Source organism: Triturus cristatus, chromosome 9 (genome assembly GCF_964204655.1).
Source record: "Triturus cristatus chromosome 9, aTriCri1.1, whole genome shotgun sequence".
NCBI lineage: Eukaryota > Metazoa > Chordata > Amphibia > Caudata > Salamandridae > Triturus > Triturus cristatus.
In genome coordinates, this window is record NC_140592.1 from 1,018,618,469 (window position 1) to 1,018,641,908 (window position 23,440).

A 23,440-nucleotide genomic window follows, 5' to 3' on the forward strand; every position below is an offset into this window, starting at 1 on the left:
TGCTACAAAGACCATCAACACAAATCTGAGATGGCATGGCACATTATGTGTGCCTACATATACAAAGGTAGACGTGATGAATACTCTCCTTCAACTCCTTTGTACCACTGTCTCATTGAGACATCTGACAAACTTTCAAATTACCACCCACTTCAATTACATCACATTCTGTGTGACCACTCACCATCCCAACAACATACACTGAAGCAGAACTACAGACATACTGTTTGCAGAAGTAAATCTCAAGTAGCCACCACCCATACAAACGCCACAATAGGGCCCACAAATTCACCTAGAGCTTAACCAAATGGGAATTCCCAAGCAGGCCTACACTTATGCAATTGAGCAAATCAGGGAGAGAACACCAAGCCAGTGTTTTAATATACCTGCAATACTTCAAACGAACACTTCTGTCGAATTTTTAGCCATTGTCCTCAAATCCTGAGAGGACTACTGGCGCCACACCCACCTTTGGACATAGAGGCAAAGGCTGTCAAGTCATACATGGGAAGGGAGCCAGTCATGCTTCAGTGTTATGATACGTCTTGTTTTGCAAAATTGTTATGTCCTATTCCTACCAGACAGTCAGAGAGACCTGCTTATCAGAAAATCTCCTTTTTTCTAGCCTCACTCTCCATGTTAGGCTGAGAACCTCCTCCCCCATTGTTCCCAGTTCTGGAGCAGGATGATTCCAACGGCACCTCCTCCGCCTTCTCCTCTGCTAAGGCGGAGGATCACCGCCCCATTGCCCTTTTGAACATTGGTAAAAGGAAAAATAAAATAACTCATTTTATTTGTCCTAGGCAGTTTTACGGGGCGGGGCTGGGCTGTCGTCACAGCCAGCAGGAGAAGGAGTGGTTGAGGCCCTTAAGTGCACATGACGGTTTGGCCGGTCGTCTTGGGCCGGCCAGTCATGCACACTTAGTATGCTCTCTACTGGGTGGTAATGCACAGCCTGGGTGGAGAACATGCACAGGCTCCCACTCTCTGTCTGAGCGCCGAACCATGGTGCTCACACCTATCACAACGCTGCTGTCATACTGGTGAAAGCAGCATTGTAATTGGCTTAGGGAAGCCTGTGTGCTTCCTGCTTCCGGTTCAGGAGGAACAGAAGAGGATGGAGGAGAGGTGGCGGCCAGCAGCTAGGTAAGTGGTATTTTATATTTTTTTCTCCCCTGTCCCCCACTTGTACTACTCTGTGGCCGCCGCTGCCACTAGGTGATTCCATATGTGGTAGATAAAACACAAGAATTTTCCCCTGCCCCATTTACAAACTGAAAATTAACCTTCTTAGATTTAAAGTACTTGGATGTTCCTTGTAAATCAAAACTGGCATTTCAGCAGAAACAGACCTAAAATGTTATTCATATAGATGTTGACTCTTAATCAATACTTAGAAACTCATCGAAACCAGCAACAGTGAGTTATGATAATTGTTAATTACACTATCTGCTACTAGGAAAAGAATAGCCTCTTCACAGTTATAGTAGGCGGTTTCTCAGGAAAATCCATAGGAAATCAAAGAGACCTCCAGAAAGAGAGGCTAACATGCCCCAACATGCATGGGCACAGTAGGAATAGAACTGGGCTGACACTCCCCTCCACAATTGACTCAGACATAAGGCCCCGGACAAACCCTGTAGAAATGACTTATTTTAAATATTTTAAGACCATTTGCTCATATTATTGTATTGTGAAATGTGTAAATGTATTGTTCTTTTCTTGGATGTTTCAATATCCGAATAAAGATATTTTGATGATGATGATGACTCAGACATAGTCTGGAACATCATGAATCGAGGTGCAATGTTGCTACGTTTTGTTATGCAATGTGTTCTCCTCTGTCAGCTGATGCTATATTGCCAATACCTAAGACAAGGTTTGAGGACATGATCACACATATGGTTCTAAGTTCTTCTGACTTCAAATTTGTACGTGAGTTTTTTGAGAACTGAAGTCCACCGAGGGCTCACAATGGATAAATGTGTGCTTCTTATCCTTCCGCAGATCCTGCGCCCAGATGAGCACATTGCCAAACAACGCTTCATCAGCGGGAGAAGTGTGCTGACCAAGGGCGTAGTGGAGTGGCTGTCATTTGATGTGACAGAGAATGTTCGGGAGTGGCTGACCCGCAGAGGTACAGTGTGTTCACATAACTCTTCTCCTCCCATAGCATCACTCTGACAGGCAGGAAGGTGACGAAATTGCTCTGTATGATAGTTTGCTCCGGTTCTAGATGCACAGCCACACATGCATCCACTATGGGAATGTCTGGCAAGTCAGTGGTCCCACTAGGCAGATCATTTTTAGACCTCAGCACATGTGACCATGAACACAGACTCATCACTTAAGGGGCGGGGCGTGGAGCACTCTTGTCAAGAATGTCAGTTCAGGGCAAGTGGTCATTAATGTAGACCCAACACACTGGAGCTAAAAACGATACAGTTGTCATTGCAACTATGCCAAAGCACCTTCACAACTAGGCTGTGCTAATACGCACAGGAAGCATGACAACCGAGTACATTCAGGAGCAGGAAGGCACTCCCACTTCGCAGCTGTTTGTCATTGGGTCCAGTGATGTCAAATACATCTAGTGGCAGAACATTTGCAGGGGGTGGAAAACAACTTCACAAATCAAGATCAATACTCTATCTAGAACAATAGTTTAAGAAATGGGAGAGCCCGCTGATTGATCTGATCTGATTGATTGATCTGTGTGCTAGACAGAACAAACAGTCCCAAAGTTATGCCAACAGGTACACATGGTGGCTAGACTGGTCAGAGTCATTTGCGTAAACTTTCTTCTCGCTACCATCATGGTGGAGTTTGGGTGCCAGATATGAGAAGTCCTGCTTGGCAGTTTTGCTATTCTTGGGTGTAGGAATGTCCAGAGTTTGTATTTATTTCCGTCTTGTTTTTTCTTGACCCTCGGAGATGTTTAGTTTTTCCTACAGGTATCTAGGAAGACCTCAATAAACAGATTTGTGCATTATTCGGGCAGAGATGAATGATCCTTGTGGAAGCCCACAGTATAAGAAATGATGTGTTGACTTTACAGGGTCAAGTTTTCTAATTCCAATCTGGCTGTAAGGAACGAATTGAACAGATAGAGTACTGTTGACTATATGCTCATTCTGGTTGAGAATGTGTTATGCAACGGTTTCATGGTTTATAGAGTGGAAAGCTGCTGCTTTACCATCACTAACAGCCAGATTTCTCCTTTATCTGAAATTCTGAGGCTTTCATCTACGATGTGATGAGTTGCGTATTCTGCACTGTGCTTGTTTTCATTTAGGATGTTATTCCTGGTTATGGGTATTGTGAGCCTTCAGAGGTTGGAAAGATGGTTTAGTTCACAGACCTTTCAGGTATAGGTGGAAGAGTTATCTTTTATCTAACTCATCATGTATTTTCAGAATTTTCATTGCAAAGAATTTTGTTATTTTTAACGCTTTTACTTGGAATCTTAGAATGTTTGATTGGGTTGGCAACGAATTTTAAGGTTTGGAAGATAATTTTGGGCCTGTTTGCGTCTTTATTCTTATTTTCGAAGCAGTTATTTTTCGACTTGAGCTCTAAATCTCTTTCCTCGAAGGGCCTGAAGGACAACTAGAGATTTCAAAAACCTCCACTTTTTTTCTTTCCTTCTCGGAAAGGAGGGAAAGAAGGAGATGACATCAAAGATTAAATAATAGAAGGAAAGATAGAATAATGGGAGGAAAGATGGAATGATCGAAAGATAGAAAAAGAATGTCAAAATTAAAAAATGATGGAAGCAAATGGAGTCTTTATCCAAGAATAGAAGGATGGAAAGTGAAATATTGCGGAGGATGGATCAACGTGGGGAAATGTTGCAGAAAGAGTGTAATGAAGGGTAGAACAAGGGAAAGAAAGATTGAATAATGTAAAGATGTAAAGAAACAGCATTGAAAGGAAATATGGAAGGATGGTAATAGTTATGGATCATTATTAGAAGGAAAGACTGAAGGGACAAGAGAATCAATGATGAAATAATGGAAGTATTTTGGAAGGATGGAAGGAAAGTTAATAATCGCCACACTTAAATAGTGCAAGTATGTATGAAATAATGGAAGTGTATTGGAAGGTTAGATAATAATCATCACACTTACATAGTGAAAGTATGCTATGTGGTGTTTAGGCATTCATAACTGCTGCTAATTACTGCCCATCTCAATGGTGCTCATTTTATGGGCCGCAAAAGGACTAAATGAACTTCTGATCTTTAAGCCATATGCAAATCTCTGCAACTGATGCAACAGTCTACCATAGCGGCTAAGTGCGAAAGAAGAAAGATCTAAATGTCAGAAACGAGAGCGAGAGAAGGAGAAAAAATTAAATAAGAGAGAAAGAAGGAAATAGAGCGAGGGACATAGAGAAAGAAGGTTAAGGAATGAGCTCAGAAGGTAAAGGTAAATATGAAGAAGGAAAGAAGGAGCACAGAATGATGTTGAGGTTGGTAAATATAGAGCTGAAGATTTCTTCCAAATAATGTCTGAATAGACTTACCAGACTCGTCAGTGCTACTGATATAGTCAGCAGGCTGTTATTTGTTTCAGCATCACTACAGCCAGTAGATGTATCCGATTTATCCTACTTCTTTTGGGGAGCTGTGGATTGAACCATCCAAGCAGACAAAGCCAAGTCCCTGAGCAGGAAGAGAATTACCAACAACTCTCTGAAATATATGCAGACTTTGGAGATGTATGACCTGCAGTTACTGACAACACTATGCTGGTGTGGTGTTAATGAAGAGATGTTATCAAGGATAAGTCTGGCTACAATGCTCAACGGCCACTCATTTGTGTCATGTTAGTTATATCTTTTGATGCCATTTAGGTCATTTCAGCTCATCTGGGTGCCCTGTCATGTGATTTCCTACAATGTCATCATCGGATTAAAGGTCTTTATTTACTGGAGGGGGCATCAATATGCTAATTAGTGATTTTAAAATCTGAAAAACGTGGCCCTCCTTACAGAAGATCAATAAACGTCCCTTGCAATAACAATCCGAAGCAAGCATTCTAGCAATACATCCTACAATACTTAATGAACAGGATGGTACTGTAAACAGAAACCAAGGTAAAATCTCATGGACAAATTCAATCATAGTACCACAATTGTGGATGTGCCTTAAATTTGAAGGAATACGGCATCGAAAGAGATCCCCGGATAGTCCCAAACAGCTCTCCATGTCAGAGCACCAAACAGCTGTAATAATTCACATATGAGTAATTTTTGAATACCGATCAAGTGATTTATCTGGCAACAATTATCTCATTTCTAGCTTCATATTTTTGGCAGACATGTGAACTGAAGCACAGCGAGGGTAACGTGACTTGCCCAAGATGACAGAATGTGGTTAAGCGAGAAAGCCAGGATAGGGGTTTATGGCTCCCAGAGGCCCTGTCGATAGTTTAGCTGCTTTGTAACCTCCCTTGCATACGTATTGTGCACATTTGCCAACCAGTTCCTCCATTTGTCTGTTCCAACTATCTCACTGCATAGAATGTTTGCCTGTATGCTACTAAAGGGATGTATGTAGTAGAACCTAGCCACTAGGCAGCAGTGGGGGAATACATTTGGGCTGGAAGGAGTATGGTTAGGCGGCAGAACCCAAGAAGGGAGGGTAGATGATGGACTTTCGTAGGGTGTTCAGGGTGAGCAAGTATAAAGAGATACAGTGGCAGGGAAAGGGGGCTGGGCGAGTGTCCAGGTGGTAGGGCAGCATGAGGCAGGGGAAGGGTGGTTCATCTTCTGTGTATCTTCTGCTTACGCTGTAGCTGCCAAATAATGATATAGCGATGATGTGCTATTTGAAGAGTACAGACTTCAATTCCATCTTAAAATGGAGAAGGAGTGAGTATGCGTGACCGATTTCAGAGGCAGTGGAATTCTAGACCATAGCAGAAGATCTGGATTTCCCTTTCTGTCTTGTCTGCTCTGTACTTTGACAGTGCTGCGAGTTTTACACATCTCTCGGAGGTACTGGTCTTAGATGCCAGTAAGGGTGGGGAGCTGCTGTTGACTGCCTTGATGACTATCCAGCAAGTCTCGAAATTGATACAAGCTCTAAGAGGTTGCCTTGCAGAGAACCCTATTCTGTTTTTGTTATTTGTGGGTAAATCAAAAAATATCAATATGTGACATGGGTTAATTAATATCAGTTTCCAATTTTCTTACAGTTCCTGTTTACCTTGCTAACGAAAATAGGAAGGGCTCTGGTCTGCAGTGTAAGAGGGCAAGACCCCTCTGACATACTTTCATCAATGTGCATAAAACAAGCCTATATTGCGCCTATCTATATCAGTCAGTCAAAATCACTTTATTCGGTTAATTGAAACCATAAAAGCATACTACATAAAATCAATTAAAACACTAGATTAGCACAAGCACCAACAAGATACAGTAAACATACATCTTACTCATCAATGTACAAAAAAAAATCATATTATAATTGATTAAAACTGTTTAAAAATGATTCAAAGTGTTCTAATTCATAACTATCCTTCTCTTTTTCTTTATTCTAACCGCTGCAGTCAAAAAGCTGGCTACACTAAAATATTTCCCAGACATTAGCCAACATTTGTAGATATATCAAAGCAGGTCTAGCCTGTAAAAATCCTTTGCCCCTTAAAATAGGTAAAATGAACCGTTTCCAAATGTGCAAAAAATGCTCGCAGAATAAAACAAAGTGCAATGAGTCCTGGGTAGAAAAATTATCACATGTGCAAGCACCCAGGTCCTCAATCTTTTTCCAAGCCTTTGGTTCAGCGAGAAGTAGATGCAATTGATAAATCTAAATCTCACTAAAAGGAAACGATGATGCTGATTGGTTTCTATGTTTAAATAGGGTTCAATTGCGCACGGTGTTGATAACAATTGATGTGCCGTACCAATGGCTATATCAGTTCCCTGGCCTCTCTTTCCGTCTGTATCAACTGTAGGTAAGTATTTTTAGCCCAGAGCATATCTGCCTTTAAAAGTTTCTCTGGGGAGTTAAATAACTCTGGCCTTCCTAAATGATTTGCAAGCCTTTTCACGTAGCTCAACCAAGTGATGCTACTAGCTTGATCAAGTGCTAGACAATCGTGAATAATTTTGCGATTCATTCTTAGCTCCGGGTTTCTCCAAATTCCTATCCATTTAAGTAAGGTGTCATTCCAATTAGATCAGACACATAACCTATACCGGTTTCTTGGTGGATTATATAGTAAGATGTTGATTGTGGCACAGATAGCAAATTTCTTAGGAATTTATTTTCCCCTATTTGGATATCCCTGTCAGAGCCATAGTTTGATATGGCAATGCATTTGGCCCTATATATATTTAACATTGCATGCATTGGTTTTTCCCCTAGTCAATGTGCAAAGTCAAGGACTGCCAGGGTAGATCTGGCCATTACATTTCTTTTTGCTTTCATTTGCGGTACCCACGTACCCCTTTTATCAAATAAAACACCTAGGTATGTGAATGATGTCACCGGTGATATTACATTTCCTTCACAATGGTGCATTTTAAGTTTTCTGGGCTTTAGACATAATCCTTGTATGAGATTTAGAAAAATTCACATCTAGGTCCAAAGAATTCATAAAATCGGCGAAGGTAGTTAAAAGATGCTGCAGGCCAATTGCTGTTCTAGCTAATAGGGCACCATCATCCGCATATAGGAGAGCCAGAATTCCTCCCCACCCCCCCACCCACAAGTGGGATGTCCCTACTAGCTCCCACTAAAACTGATTCAAGATTATTGATATATAAAGTGAATAAAAGTGGGGCTAAGATGCATCCCTGTCTGACTCCTTTTATAATATAGATGCCTTGTGTAAGGTTGCCCTTCTGATCAAATCTCACAGTGGCTGTTAGGTCCCGATGTAAATCAGCCAGAAAGTTAACAATATTCTTGTCCAGACCTTATTTTAATAACAGTTACCATAATTTGGATCTATTTACTCGGTCAAAGGCCGAGGAGAGATCCTTAATGCCAAATGAAGCATCCCTTTCTTCGCGATCGTATACTTCCCGGCCAGTAAAGGCAAATTTAAACACTGGTCCGTGGTTCCTCTCCCTTTCCTAAACCCATACTGTAAATTTGAGAGAATATTAGTGTCATTTAGCCATTCAGTGAGTTTACCTAGGACCACTTTTCCTAAGACCTTCACTGCAGAATCTATCAGTCAGATTGGCCTATAGTATCGTGGGTCTCCCCTATTCCCCTTTTTTTAAACTGGGACTATAACTGACTGGGGCCATGATTGAGTCAGGCCAAATTTACAGGCCATATTAAAAACGTTGGCTAATAATTTGGACCACAATATTATGTTGGTTTTAAAAAGATCAGCCGGGACACCATCCGGTCCCGGAGCTTTATTACTTGACATTTGATCGATGGCCACCGCTACTTCTTTATCCGTAAACGCCAAAATATAATCCTCCACTACATATGACGTATCTGAGGGTCCATGGTCCCCCGGATCACCATATATATGTTTGAAATGGTTAAACCACTCCTCTTCTGGAATATTACATTCCAGTGGGCTACTGTTATTATCTGAAAAAAATGGTTTATTTACAACATTCCAAAACTTAGCACTATTCCTGATTAAATCAGTGGACAGTAAGTCGTTCCATGCCTAATGTTTAATTTCCAATTTACGTGTGTGTATCGCCAGTTTATAGTTTTTCCTGAGGATAGCTATACAAAGTTTATCCTGTGGTTTATTTTTAAAGCAACCTGCCTATTTATATATATAATCCAAACAGTGGTTCAAGAACCAATTTACTAAAAAAGTACAAGGCTCACAAACAGTTACACATTATAAATAAACAACCAAATTGAAAAGAAGGAAAAAGAAAAGAAAAAAGAGAGAACAAGGGGGACCCATATACATAATAATTATCGAAAATGCAAATTTATTACAGTTAATACACACTAAAAAAACTGGCGCTCAATACAATGTGCTGGTACAGAAAAACAATATATATTTGTACAAACCAAACAAGTGGCAGACGAAAAGATATACATTACACAAAAGGAACAACATAGAACAAAATAATGTGTCCTTCATTAATTATCAGGCCACATATGCGTCGACGGCGTTTCGACCGTTTTATAAATATGCGGTCATCATCAGGACAGGAAAGATCAATAGAGCGTCCAAAATTCTGTATAAAAGAAAACCATATAAATATATATACATATGGGTCACATGTTAAAAGTAGGCTTCTTTGATTAGAAAAAGGGGAAGAAAGAAGAACCATTTAAGACATCCCACGTGAAAGGAAAAATTAGAAAGCCAACACCTAAGTGACACAAACCAAAAAATTCTCCTATTTCTGAGAGCAATCCAACGTTTTATTATATTCAGCGTTCGGATAATGTTCAAAGAATATTCACTGCAACTCGAGAATTCTACAATTACAAACTCCTAAACATACATCAAGGGAGTAAAACCAAATAATGCTGATTTATAAGACACTTACTAAGGATAAGTAATGCCTGAACCTGGTATAATCATACCACAGGGAAAGGAACTTTCCAACGGGCTACGTCTGTTTCGCAAGTATTACCAGATCGTGCCACACGGCCGGTGAATAAGTCACCAATATATAATTGTGCCGCCGTTTGGCTGGAAAAAAAGGAAGTATATTTAAAAGGACAAAATGTCTGGTAAATCAATACAGGTACAAATCTAATTATATCATTAACAATATATCGCCATTAAATGGACAGTATACAAATATGCAGATTTTGACTGACCGTAATCATAACAATTTTACAAATAAGCACAGTTTCAAATAATTCTACTATTGCACATACATGTGCTCAGGGAGCATGTCACCCGCAGCAATAATTGAGTCAAAAAACGACTCTAATCAAATACTAGAGTCAGAAAAATCTAACACCCAAGACGGTGTATAGTTGACGGATCCGGTATAGGGAGCGAATTAATCAGACCCAATACGGCTGAAAAATAGATTTTTTGGAGGCCAACTCTAATACTACTCACTAACGAAACCCATCTTACATACTCCCTTTAACAAAAAGCTACCTCCCAATCCTTAAAAAGTAAGGCCGCCATGCCGTCCAACCTTCATATTCTACGTTGTTGAACCATCGTTGATATTGCTCACATAGCTCAAATCTCAGCTCCTAGGCAATACGTGTGCCTGGTATTGTATCACGGCGCGCAATGTATTTGGAGCGACAACTTACCAGCAGCATCCACATCTACAAAATCAGGAAGTTATTCCATGTTTATATAGTCAGTGCCATGACTATGTGTGCCGGACACCCTTGTCACAGCTGCAAATGTTTAAGATTGTCTGGGGACCTGGTTATCTGAAAATGGGATGCACATGAAGTCAAGCTAACCAGGCTGGAGCCTTAAGTCCTGACGTAGAGTTTGGCAGGAGGGTACTCTGTCACAAACGTGAAGGATGTCCCATCCGCCTTATTACACGCACCATAGACTAGAATGCACTTTTAATATGGCGGAAAGGGCATCGGCCATGTTTTGACAGAGTAAATAAGTCTCTTAGTCATCAAGTCCGCTAATGATGAACATATTTTTAATATTTATGAAAATAAGGCGTTCCTAAAAAAAGAAAAATGTGGATCGCTGCCATTTTTTGCTAAAGTAAAACAGTTTCTTCGGTGGGCATCGAAAACGAACTCCTGTCACTTCATCAAATGTTTGAAATGGCTGAAATTTTAAGCATGTTCAGAAATCTCTTCTCTCCACGCAAAGAGAACATAAAAATAGGTCCAGATGTTAGGAAACCTCCCTAAACAGTAACTGCAAACCACTGCAAAAGCAGGATTACTGCTGGAGCCTTCCATTCGAAGTGGCTGGAAAGTCGACACTGCAAAGTTTAAAGGAGCAAATTATTGAAGTAATCAGTTCTACAATAACATTAATGCATGCGTCATACACGACCCGCTGGCATTGAGAAGTGCTAACCCTTCATCAGTTTTTATTCCGTCTCATGAAGCTTTGACGTCGTTAAAAAAGAATCAGTACAACAGTGCAGGTGTTGTTTCTGTACCATAATTGAGAAACTCGCGTGATTACACGTTACACTCTTTGTTTCCATAATTATACAGTAAGTGCACAGTGCTCTGTCTGTGTGTTTGCTTTTATCATTACAGTTTATCTCTGAGACAGATCTCAATTTAAAGCGGTAAAAAGTCCAAGGACTCTGTCCAAACCCCGCTAGTCTGAGCACCCAGCGCCTTTGATGCTTGGTGAGAGCATTGGTGGTGCCTGGCAGGAGGGCTGGCACTCACAGAAGTAGGGGCGGCCTTGCCCTAACACGCGCCGCTCTAAGGTTTCGAGGGAGAAGCGGTCCGGCAGTATACATTTTTATGTCTGGTCTAGAAGCAGCTTTAGCTCTCTTGCCAGCCTCATGTTTTCCAAAACAAATTTTACAATCTCCATACATTTTAACTTGCATAAGTAGCTTTCAGGCAGCCTTCCTCTTCTTCAACTGGTCCGTTCAAGCACCATTCATATTTTGGTTTCGCCCGCTAAGCTACAGCATAGGGCAGTGGGTCGGTCCTCTTCATCGATTGGTCATCTTGCAATGTGACTGACACTGTTTTGCCTGATCACTAGTGCCCGCCTGCCTAAAAAGTATTGCACCTCACTGGCAAGGCTGGTGCACCTGGACTGACGGCCCACTCCTTTATTTCTATATTTTTTTAATGTTTGGCAGCTGCTTTTGCGTATTTAATCTATTTTTACAAAAAATAAATACATAATCAAAAAATAAATGTTGCACACTTTCCAAGGCCAGACCTGTTGGTTTTGCCAATGCTTTTTATTGTAAAGTTTCTTAGATGTTTTTGAGATGTCAAGGTGCCTGATGGCAAACATATTGGAGTCAAAAAAATTATGAACAGTATCATCGCCACTGCAGCCAAGGTTCTCCTCAGCAGTCACCACTGTAGCCCAAGACCTACCCCTGCTCTGTGACATCAAAGTACATTCATGATCTGCTTGGGGTACTTAGTCATAATAAGTGGCCATTAAACTAATATCATAAAGGTCATTATAGGACTGCTACCAATACACAGTCTAAAGCTATTTTCTATGTTCTAATTGTCATCTCCAACAGCAGTCTCATTTTTCATGAAGAGATGCAACCACTGATGACCTCTCTGGGAGGACTCTTGTCTGGTATTCTTTCTTTACTCTTTTTTTTGCTGTTTGAAGCTTCAATTTCCGGAGCCCTTTTTATTGGCAGGTAGCACAGGCTTTGTGGCTGATTCTGTATTTCTGTATTTCAAATTGTTTAGAATGGTGTGAACAGCCCTTAGAGTGTTTCAGTGTCTTATGGAAGATATTGTTCACTTGATTCATATGATTTTATATCACCTTGGTTTGGTGACCCATGTTTCTTTCTTGCTAGCCTTTACCTAGGTATATTAGGTATATAAGGTGTGGGATATAATGCAATGCAATTCACTACACAAGCGCATCACAGGCAGTAGCTCAATGTCCCTGTATACACAGACCTGGGGGAACGGATCAGAACCTTACTACTCACTCAAATTTGAAGTACTTAAAATACAGTTTCCCCTCTCATTTGTGAAACAGTAGGGTCCTTGCCTTCTTTGCTCCTGGCCACAAGGCTGCAGACTCACAGCAGGGAATCTGGGGCCAGGCGTGGTGGCCACCTCTGAGTGTTGTACACTGGATGTATGGTAGGTCGCCCAGTCTCCTGACTCCTTAGCACCTGCAACGCCCACCCTGGTGGCAGTGTGTCAGAAGCCAGCTGAGATAAGCATGCGGTCACGCGTTTTGACCTTCAGTGGTTAGGTAACAGAGGAGGAAGGAGGTCAGATGCCAGTAGCCAGGGACTTCCATGTTCAGCCTGGCACAAGTATGTTGCCACTGCCGCCTGGAGACTCAACTGAAATCAACTGGTCCCTTAAAAAGGATGACAAAAAAGCAGATTCTCTATTGCAGACTTGGTTTATGTCAGAGCTTCATTCGCTCAAACAAAACAGCTTGCAAAAAATTGTTAAGGGACAAAGGTGACACTTATAACTCATTAGATGGTAATCAGTACATGTGAGAAATAATGAAACAAAAAAAAACGTTTATTACAATTCATGGATAAATATAGGGAGTTTATTACCAATAAATTACTGTGCATGTTGAAGTAAGCTTAGAGGCTAATAAGACCAAAAATGACATCATAGTCTTAGTTAAAGCCATGTATAATAAAAATGTAGTAATTTAAGGATGATAAAAATGCTAAAACCAGACCAACAATCTCACAAATTCAGTCCAGGACAGTTGGCTATACTTCTGATGGGAAACACGCAAACCCTCTAAACTTCAATATGATGTCGTCATGAAGTGATCTTGAATATATTGTTCTTACTTTAGACCAGTGAGCTGAAAAGATGACAGGCTTTCCTCTAAAGCCCACATTGAAAATGCAGGCTGGGTCACACCATTCAATGTTCCAATTATGACACATTGAAACAAAGCATTAAGGCAGATGCCTTGAAGCACTCATGGAATCAACTACTACAGAAGTAGTCTTCTGTTGACATGTCGGCCAGCTAGTTGTCGCCCAATTGCTAAGGCCCGTTTTGTAACACAAATGCAGTAAAATTGGCAACCATTTACCCGGGATAGTGGTGCTCAACTTGTCATTCATTCAGCACTATTGATCATGCCATCCTGCTAGAGAGATCAAGATTATTATCAGGAATGACCACTGAGACTTAGTTGGTTCAGCGTACATAGGGTCAAGTCACTAGGGTCTGTATGAATGCAGTGGAAGCCCCACTGATTCCAATGACTTGCTTCATTGCCTTTTATAATGCCTATGCAGAGTTCCTGCTTCAGTTGTTGTCTGAAAGATCTGTAGGGTTCCTTCATTAGACTGATGAAAATCGGTTATTTCATTTAAGTGTAATTATTAAGGGAATTCTGGAACAGTTGATAATCAATATGTGGCCTCATGGAATCAGACTTGTGGTAGATAAAATGCCAAGAAAGCCAAGCTGATGTTGGCTAGCCCAAACTTTGTGTTAGACAAGGTAGAATCAGGCCATCAATAATTGTGGAGTAGACATTTCTGAAACACAACTCTCGACCCTACTCTAATCTCTGTCCTTAGGGGAAAAGTTACTTACCTTCAGAAACGCTATATCTGGTAGAGACACAGTCTAGCCGCAGATTCCTTAACTTTGAATTCTCCCCAGGCGTTAGTCTGGATCCGGACATTTTACAGCAGTACCTCTACGTGCCAGGGAACTGCATCGTACGGCTCCGCGGTGACGTCATCTCCGGACATGATGTCAGTGGAGCCACATAAGTCCCCTTGGGCACGCGGACGTCAGATTCTTCTGTGAAACCTTCCGCGCTCGAACACGGAGCCACCACAGAAACTGGTTGTGGAACTAGTGTACCAAAAAAGATAAAAAATCTTTGAAACAATAATTAAGAAGAAACATCAAATGGTATATATCAGTACCAGACATGGATTTTAAAGAAACCCCCCCAAAAAATCAACGAACACAGGGCTACATGAAACTTTACGCCCTGGAGAATAAGCCCCATTTGAGGGGGAAAACTATGCACTCTATAAACTATTCTGCTGGAAATAAATGGCATGGCAATAGCCATACAGAACCTACAACAACAACACTTGGTTGTGTGATAAATCACACCATTACGTGATATATTGACAGTACCAATATAAAGGCATAAAGATACCAAGAAGTCTTTCATAGAAAGAACAAAGAAATTAATACTACTCGCTGGTGTGTCATCCAGAGTCAAAAAGAAAACACACCCCCACTCTACCAACCACACACATTTGAAAATGAATGTTATTGCAACATCTAAACAAAAGCTAAGTGGCCAGGTCAAATTATTTGTTTAGTCCCAACACAGATTAAGATAGTGATCACTGATATATAAACTCAGTACTGAAAGGGTGTAACCCTTTCCCCAATGGTAATTCGCAGAGCGGAGTGGATGGGCAGGGCGGTATGTAATCTCCAGCTAGACTGTGTCTCTACCAGATATAGCGTTACTGAAGGCAAGTAACTTTTACATCTGATAGACATCTAGCCGCAGATTCCCTAACCTTGAATTACATACCATAGCCATACCCCACTGGAGGAAGGTCTGCGAACTAATCCAACAAAAGTTTCATAGAGAACTAGCCAGTCAAAACTAACAACCGACCAAATGTATGTTGGAATGGCAGAACAAGACCGAAACTCTTAATAGAATCCATGATCTCTGTCACAGAACATATAAACAAAAAACAACCTTACAGGACCAAAGGAATCTGCCCTGGAAGGAAAAAGGGTGACAAACATTGACCCCTGTCCCCTAAAGGGGTAAGAAAACTCGTTGATCAAAAAGAGTCAATGCATGATGAAAGTAATATATTCTGCAATGTTCATGACAATAAAGAATCAGAAAAAGTACTGCTCTGATAAAATCTCAAAACAGGACTTTCAGAACTCATTTCCTTCAAGGAAAAAATGAACTACACTTCCTTGGTATAAATCGTTTAGTCTGGACAAAATGAAGAATGATATTCATTCTATATAACATCTTGCCACAACGATTCATATATAGACATAAATATATATTAACGTAAATGTGTCATCAGACACTCCAATTGACTCGCAATTCACAGGAGTTCACTGGTCAATAACTACTACCAGTACGCAAGAACATATAGAGCTTGCCTCCGTACAGTCTTCAGTGTCATAGTCTGACAGACTAACACAATTTCGAGCTCTGAATTAGCATAAACGCCAAGAAAAGCTAGAAAAAGGGAATCAACCTCATCTTTGATTAAAATAGTTTTCTTTCTCCAGTTTTTTTTTTTTTTTTTTTTTACAAATATGTGTAACACATATAATACAGTTATATATATATTCGGCATACCTAAGAACTAACTAGAACTGAGAAACCAGGTCCAAAAATGCTCTTTCAATAATATTGAAAAAGGGTAACGTACCTAAAAATGCAGTTCCTCAACAACTCATAAAATAAATCCTTGTACAACAGGCACCTACGACACCTGTCATACAAGGCAATATATGATACATAGCAGCACATTCTATCATTTATACACCATATACCAAAAATACACTCTGAAATGAGAGGTTTGGCAATAAATGCGCAACCCAGAGAGAAGAAAGGGCGTACTCTGCCACCAACAAAACACCGCTGGTGACTTGCCGTAAGAAAAAGCTGCCTGTCAAATGGTATCCTAAATAACAGACACCACAAGAAATAACAGTCGTGATGCCGAACTAATTTTTAGGAATGCAGAAAATAATAGGTACATTCCCTCCAGAAGACAGGTAATGCTGAGTATATCAAGAATATCATAGGAAGAAGAGAAACTTACTATAAAGTCAAAAAATCCTTTATTATAAAAGTGTCTCCCAGACCTTTATTGGCGGCCTGGCTGGAGGCCAAACCGGCCCGACACCCTGGGACATATTTTCGGAGGTCAAGGACAACAGGCCTTCAAATTTATATCGGCCTTGGGACAAGTTGGCCCAACCCATACATCATAATAAACCTTTGGCTGCCAATTTACAGCACCACAATATTGAGCAGGGAGAATAATTGCCTGCAGTTGAGGTAATATTTATGTCTTCACTAGACACTGTTCCTTTGCCATAAATGAGGAATTTGCATGCAAATAACATTCAAATAATGCAAGCATATTCTCTGAGCCAGAGCAACGCTTCAACTTGCTGAAGCACTTATTACTCTAAGAGTAGAACCAAAGAGTGACTATACACCAGCCTACAAATGGCATAACCACATGTCTCTAAATGAACACACTGAACTGCTTCTAAGAACCATGCAACAGATTCGCTTCCAAAAGGAAGTCATGTCTCTTAATGATAGCCTCTTGAGTGGAAAACTTATCCTCAAAGGCCAGGAAACAAAGGCAACCTCCCTCAGACATTGAAATCATTACTAATCAAAAAAGAAATGACACTGATGTCATAACCACCCTCCTCACCGGAGTACACATTGTAGGACTGATAACCAAAGCTGGACATATACAACATCCTAATAAGGCTACACTTTGCCCAACAAAACCATACATCTCAAGCCTAAAGGCAAGCAAAGAACACAGTGACAGAAATGCAGGGCTACTACTCTGTAGTTCTACGTCGTCCTTGGAAGTGTCTTAACCCCGCATCTGCCTGATCTCCAAAAAGACAGGCACCATCAAATGGTATGTCGGCCAAAGCCGACTAGACAGCCTCTGAGAACCTCGAAGATGCCAACCAAGCCAGACGCCTTAGCGCCACTGCAGATGTCATGGCCCGACCAACAGAGTCCTTTGTGTCCATGCCACACCTTATGGCAAGCCTAGTAGCTTGCTGACCATCTCTAACCAAGTTGCCTACCTCAGCCCGGGGGTTATCCGGAAGGAATGGGAGCATGTTCTGTAAAGAATCCCATAAATCCTATAAAACTGTATAATCCCCTCAGTTTGCACAGCCAAATCCGCATCCGATGTCAATGTTGGAATTGGCTGGTCAAAGAACTGTGTCACAGCAAAGATCCTGAAGGACTGTGAGCCTGCGCTGAAGTGACGTCGACCGACACCGATCCCTCGACTCCAATGGCCCAACCTTTAAGGACCATTCCTCCAACGGCATCCCACTCACCTCCTTTGGGCCTGGAAGCACTCCAGAGGGAGATGGGGTCCCATAGATAAGGTGTAAGGAATCATAATACTCCCTCATCTGAGCCATTGATGCCCCGGCTCCCGGAAATACAGGGTGACATGGTGCGGAGTCGCGTCTGACTTTCTCAACCATCAAGCGGGAGGAGGCAAGGGAGACAGAGTCTCCACGCGGTGAAGTCCGAAACTGCCGCGACTTCAACCGCCCTTTACCTTTCGACTTCCCTGGAGAACGAGGTACTCTAGACTGGCTTCTGTTCCTAGATCGACCGTGCACATGCACTTTCCGGGACGACGAAGACCGAGGCTGGGAAGCCTCCGAGGATTGCGATTCGCGTGCCGCCATCAATTTTAAACGCTGCTCCTTCAATGACTTCGGTTTTAACTTCTGGCAGGAACCACAATCCTCGGCGTCGTGGTGTTCACCTAAACACCACATACAAATAGTATGCGGGTCCATCACCGACATATGTCAGTTACAAAACCCACAAGGTTTGAAACCTGTCAACATCAGACAAGGGCACACAGTTCCACTGACACCGGGTGTCGAAGTAGGTCAGGAAAAAACGACCTGAGAAATTACTTCTCTGGATCCGCGTTACAGCGTGGAAAAGAAGAAACCGATGTCCCCATGCATGAGGGGACTTATATGGCTCCACTGACATCAGGACGTCACAGTTGAGCCATACGACACCGTCCCTGTGCACAGAGGTACTGCTGAAACATTTCTGGATCCAGACTGGAGCCTTGGGAGAATTCAAAGTTAAAGAATCAGCAGCTAGATGTCTCTATCAGATACAACAGATAATCTCGGCCTTCAGAAGCTGCATCTGTTATATCACATTGCTTCCGAAGATCCAACCATTACTGCAGGAGAGGTGCAAGCAGGAGCGGCCCGTGCAGGTAAGAGCGGTGGGGTGGAGTGGGGGGAGGATTCGACTGACGATGCAAAGGGGAAAATTTAAATAAATAATTAATTTTCCCACGTTGTCTGTAGAATCCCGCCTCACCGCTCTTACCTGCAGGGGCTGCTCCTAGGTGCAAGGCCAACTTTGTAAGGAGAGTCATAGGGGCATGCCTAGATTATGTTGATGATTTAACTGAGAATCCACCCCACCGCCACTCTCTAAGAAGAAAGTACTTTACAGTTTTCAAAAAAATCAAACATTCACTATCTCCCAGGAGTGTGCACACTTCCCCAACAGTCGGTTTGCATGTCTGCCCTGACTTATACATCTTTATGGCCAGTGACTACATTATATCTCGTGAACGAGCATTACTAGAACCTCGGAAATGAAATAAGCCGCCACAGAGTGCTGGCAGTTCCCAAGTGGAGTGAATCGATTTATTGAGTCAACCTCTGGCGTCAGGTAGTTAGCAGGAGTTTAGCGCTGACTTTGGAACAAGCACCCAATAGAGTTGGGACTCTGTTGCCATTTTGGAAAAGCTGAAGACGTATGTCGTTGTACAAACAGCTGACTTTGAAAAGTGGTGGAGTCAAAAGGCAACACCTGGGGCCCCATTTATGAGGAATTGGCGTAGGGCAGCACCACAAGTTTTCTTGCTGCACTGCCCCTATGCCAATGTGAAAGGGCAGGAGTGCACCGTATTTATGAAATACGGTGTATTGCTGCCCTGTCCCCCTATGCTGGCACACAATTTGTTGCCTAGCGCCAATTTAGGCACCATGGTGCAAGGGTGCCTCAGTTGCAGGCAGAATTGTTTTTGTGCAGGAAGGGCCTTCCTGCACAAAACAATCCAGAGAGTCGTTTTTTTCTTTCTACGTGTGCTGCAGAATTCTCTGAGGAGGCATAAGGATTTGGTGCTGACCCAGGTTTACGTGATTAAGTAAATCTGAGGCAGTGTCAAAATCCATGGATGCTGCGTGGATAAACTCAACTTAACGCCCATGGAATTCCTGCTTGATGCAGAGTAAGGTAAGGCAGTAACTTGCGCTGCTTTGTCGTACTCCATGTGTATGAGGCCATGCAAAGCCACGCGGAGTGGTTTTGAGTCGCCTCATAGATACGATTGGGAGGCTCACGCTGCTGCAGCGTCAAAAAAAGTGATACTCTGGCGGCGCAAGTCCCCAGTTTTATAGCAATATGTGTATATAGTTTAAAAAGCAAATACATATAAATAGAAGGGAAATTAATGTCAATAATTAGGCAGATGTTAGAATAGCAAGATGATTGAAATTATATGACGCTTTTACAAAGTGATATATTTAAGGTATGTCTAACTCCTTCTTGGACAGTATTGGACTATAGGCTTGATCAAAGCTATTACTCCCAAGGTTTGGGACATAGTTTTAAATGCCGCAGCGAGTTGTGGTTTGACAAATAATGAGTTCATTAGAAGTAGAAACATATATATTTCTTTTAAGACTAATACTTGTTGTCAGTGCTGATTGTGTGATTATTTACGTAGCCCTTCGTAGTGCAGCCTTTGAAGTTTCACAACACTGCAAATAGGAAAGAGTTATTGCTCCGTACTCAGGGCATTAAGTGTGGTTAAAGCCCTGCAGAGGATGTTAGCTGCTGTTAATTGCACACTTTGCGAATATCCGCCTGAGATGAGGGCGCGCAATCAGGGCCACACTATTTGACAGCTGTTAATGGAAAGAATGTGGAAATGCTATTAGAAGCCCCCATAATCACACTAACACTTAAAAATATACATGTCCACTGTCTCCGTCTGCATCATGGACCTGATGTCTAAAGTATGTAGCTTGGCAACACTAAACAGTGGCAGCATTCTAGCCATTCTCAGCGTGCCACACAGGGTGCTAATGGATGTGACTACTTTCAACTCAATGGGATTCGCTTTAGTGACTTCGGAAAGAGGAGAGGCTGTGTGGACCCACCAGCATTGGAAATAATTCTCTGCAGCAGGTGCTTTGCCCAACAGGCACTCAACATGAAACTCAACCCCTCTCCTTGTGGAGTGTAAACAGTGTAATGCGGCCTTGCTGTGGGATTTCTCTCCCAGTCTAATCCCTGTACTTACCCTAGCAGGTCTCCCTTGGGTTTTTATCTTTTAATATCGCCTCTATAACTCTCTAAGTGGCAAGGGAAGATGGCTGTACAAGCAGCCCCAGGAGTTAAAAGTCCGTAGCTCTTCTGCAGCCCATGACTTTATGACGCCATTAATAATGTCCACATGTTCACGTCTCATTCCCCGAGCAGCGTGCACCTGCACTGACCTGCAAAACAAAGGTTTCCATCTTCTTTTCTGTTTTTCAGAGACCAACCTCGGCCTGGAGATAAGTGTGCACTGTCCCTGCAACACCTTCCACCCCAATGGCGACATCCTAGACAACACACATGAAGTGCTGGAGGTCAGATTTAAAGGTAAGGGAAGCGCCTTGCTAACCTAGCCTTCCATCTAAGGCACATCTCTAGGAAATGGATGAAGATTGTCACGCACGGCCTTCGCTTGCAGAACTAGACGGGCTTAAACTATACTCAGGGCTGCTGGAAATATGCAATTGCGTGTCCACGGCAATGTTCGTATGAATATAGACTTGCCGCATTTGCCACATAATCCATTATCTACCGCATTATCTGCAGATTTTAACAAAAAAAATGTTGTTTCTAGCTCAATTCAATTAATTCTTTATTGGTCCTTCTAAAGACAGGACATAAAAGATACATATAGATAAAAACATCATATAAAATCAAACTTATCACTGCTAATACAAACTCATTTTCCGTTTACAAGAATACATCAGCAAACAAATACAGTACCTTTTCTCGGAACTAAAGTGACAGTGCAAAACGATTGGGTTCGTACGTAGCAGCAGATATTATCCAATCGTGCAAAAAAATAAACAACTACAGCCCTCAGTATCAGCAATTATTATCCAAAAATACATGAATAATAAAAGAAATCTTATAGAGGAGTTTAGTAGCAGGGGTAAATATTTTAACAGCAATACTAATGCAATCCATACAAAAAATGGTAAAATGCATTAAAATTAAAACCGCATGCTCCTTCTCTTTGCTAGAATACACTTCAAAAAGCTGCCAACGGCAAAACAGACACCACGATCATTGAGTTGCTGCAAAAAGTACAAAGCTGCTTTGCACTTAGAAAAAAAATTGTGTCCGCGCAAAAGAGGTATTAAAAAGTTCCTGGTAAATGGGAGATAAAATTGACAAAAAAAATACAAAATGTAAAATGGTTTGACTCCAATGTTCATCACAAGCGCAAATAGTAATAGATTCCGACAAATATTGACCCAGGGGGAAAGATATCAACCAACGAAACGACCCCAAAATGAATCTAAACAGATTCCTTTCATGCACATTGTTTACATATAGAAGATACGGGTGCAATATGGGGAGGGATTTGTATGGGGCAATAATCCCTGACAGTGGGTTTGGCTGCTTCAAACAATTCCCTAAACAATTCTTTGTGTTTTCGGAAGCTCGCCAAAACCCTCTGTCGATCCCCTCTACTAATTAGATCTGGGTGCTCAAACAATCAGGAATAACCTAGATCCGTAAAACAAGTTTTAATGTATTGGAGCCAGGGGATGCAAAGGCCTTGAGTGCAATTTAAACAATCTCTAATAATTGCCCGATTTAAAGGCAGCTTCTTCATTTGTTCAGATAGAACTCAAGGTAGCTAGTGGTGCCGCATTTATAACATCTTGCACATACTCGAGACCCAGCTCCAAATGGAGGGGAAAGTGCGGTGAAGAAGGGGGCACTCCTAAAACTGTACTGCAAAATCTGTTCTCCTCCAGCTGCATAGCATGTACGTCCCTGCATCCCCAGATCCCCATACCATATGTTAAAATCTGAATACATTTACGCTTCTAGATCTCTAAAATAGGGGCTAAAGTCTTTTTCCCTATGGACATTGCAAGTGAATAAGTAGTGCCAACTGCGTGTGTAAATCTTATTATTCTATTATTTATGCAGCTATGCCACATACATCCTTCATTGAAGTCCAGGCCTAGATACGGGAAGGAACTAATCCTTTCCAGCTTTTTACCCTCTATATTCAGGCTACAGGACTTAGTGTTTTTGGGACCACAAATCAGAACAAAAGTTTTCTTATAGTTTGGCTCTAGCCCCAAGTCCTTCATAAAGTTAACATAGCTGGAAATTATTATTTTTAGGCCAATCGCAGTCCTTGCCATAAGGACTGCGTCGTCCGCATAAAGGAGCGCTGGCACAGCCTTATTCTCAACCTGCGGCACATCGGCCCCAGCCGTAACTAATGTTTTCTCCAGATCGTTTGTATAGAGGAGAAATACGATTGGGGCAAGGATGCATCCTTGGCGCACCCCTCGCTTAATACTAAACTGTTCTGCGCATTCACCAGTATTGCCATACCACACTGAGGCAGAAAGATTGTGGTGAAGCAGCCTCAGAAAGGAGACCAGACCCGCGTCGACACCCATGTTTACTAAAATGTCCCACAGCTTAGAGCGTGAGACATAGTCGAATGCGCTGGTTAAATCCATAAATGCTAAGTGAGTAGAGGTGCCCTTCGCATATTTATATTTGGCCAGAATGAGGTGCAGGTTAAGACACTGTTCGATTGTGCCTAGACCCTTCCTTAACCTGTACTGGGTTGTTGCCAAAATTTGGTTTGCAATTATCCAGCCCAGGAGGCGGTCTAGTACAACTCTCCCAATTACTTTGACCGAAGAGGACAGAAGAGATATTGGACGATAGCATTTGGGATCATGCACGTC

At 41.8% G+C, this 23,440-nt stretch overlaps 1 protein-coding gene across 2 annotated transcripts in view; it reads left to right on the plus strand.

The window, feature by feature from the left end:
• Window positions 1–23,440, plus strand: part of TGFB3 (transforming growth factor beta 3) — a 160,357-nt gene that overhangs the window by 94,889 nt on the left and 42,028 nt on the right. For both annotated transcript variants that reach the window (XM_085626695.1, XM_085626694.1), the window contains exons 3-4: window positions 2,008–2,137; window positions 20,973–21,080. In XM_085626695.1, the coding sequence (XP_085482821.1) occupies window positions 2,008–2,137; window positions 20,973–21,080 (238 nt within the window). The remainder of the gene's footprint in view (window positions 1–2,007; window positions 2,138–20,972; window positions 21,081–23,440) is intronic.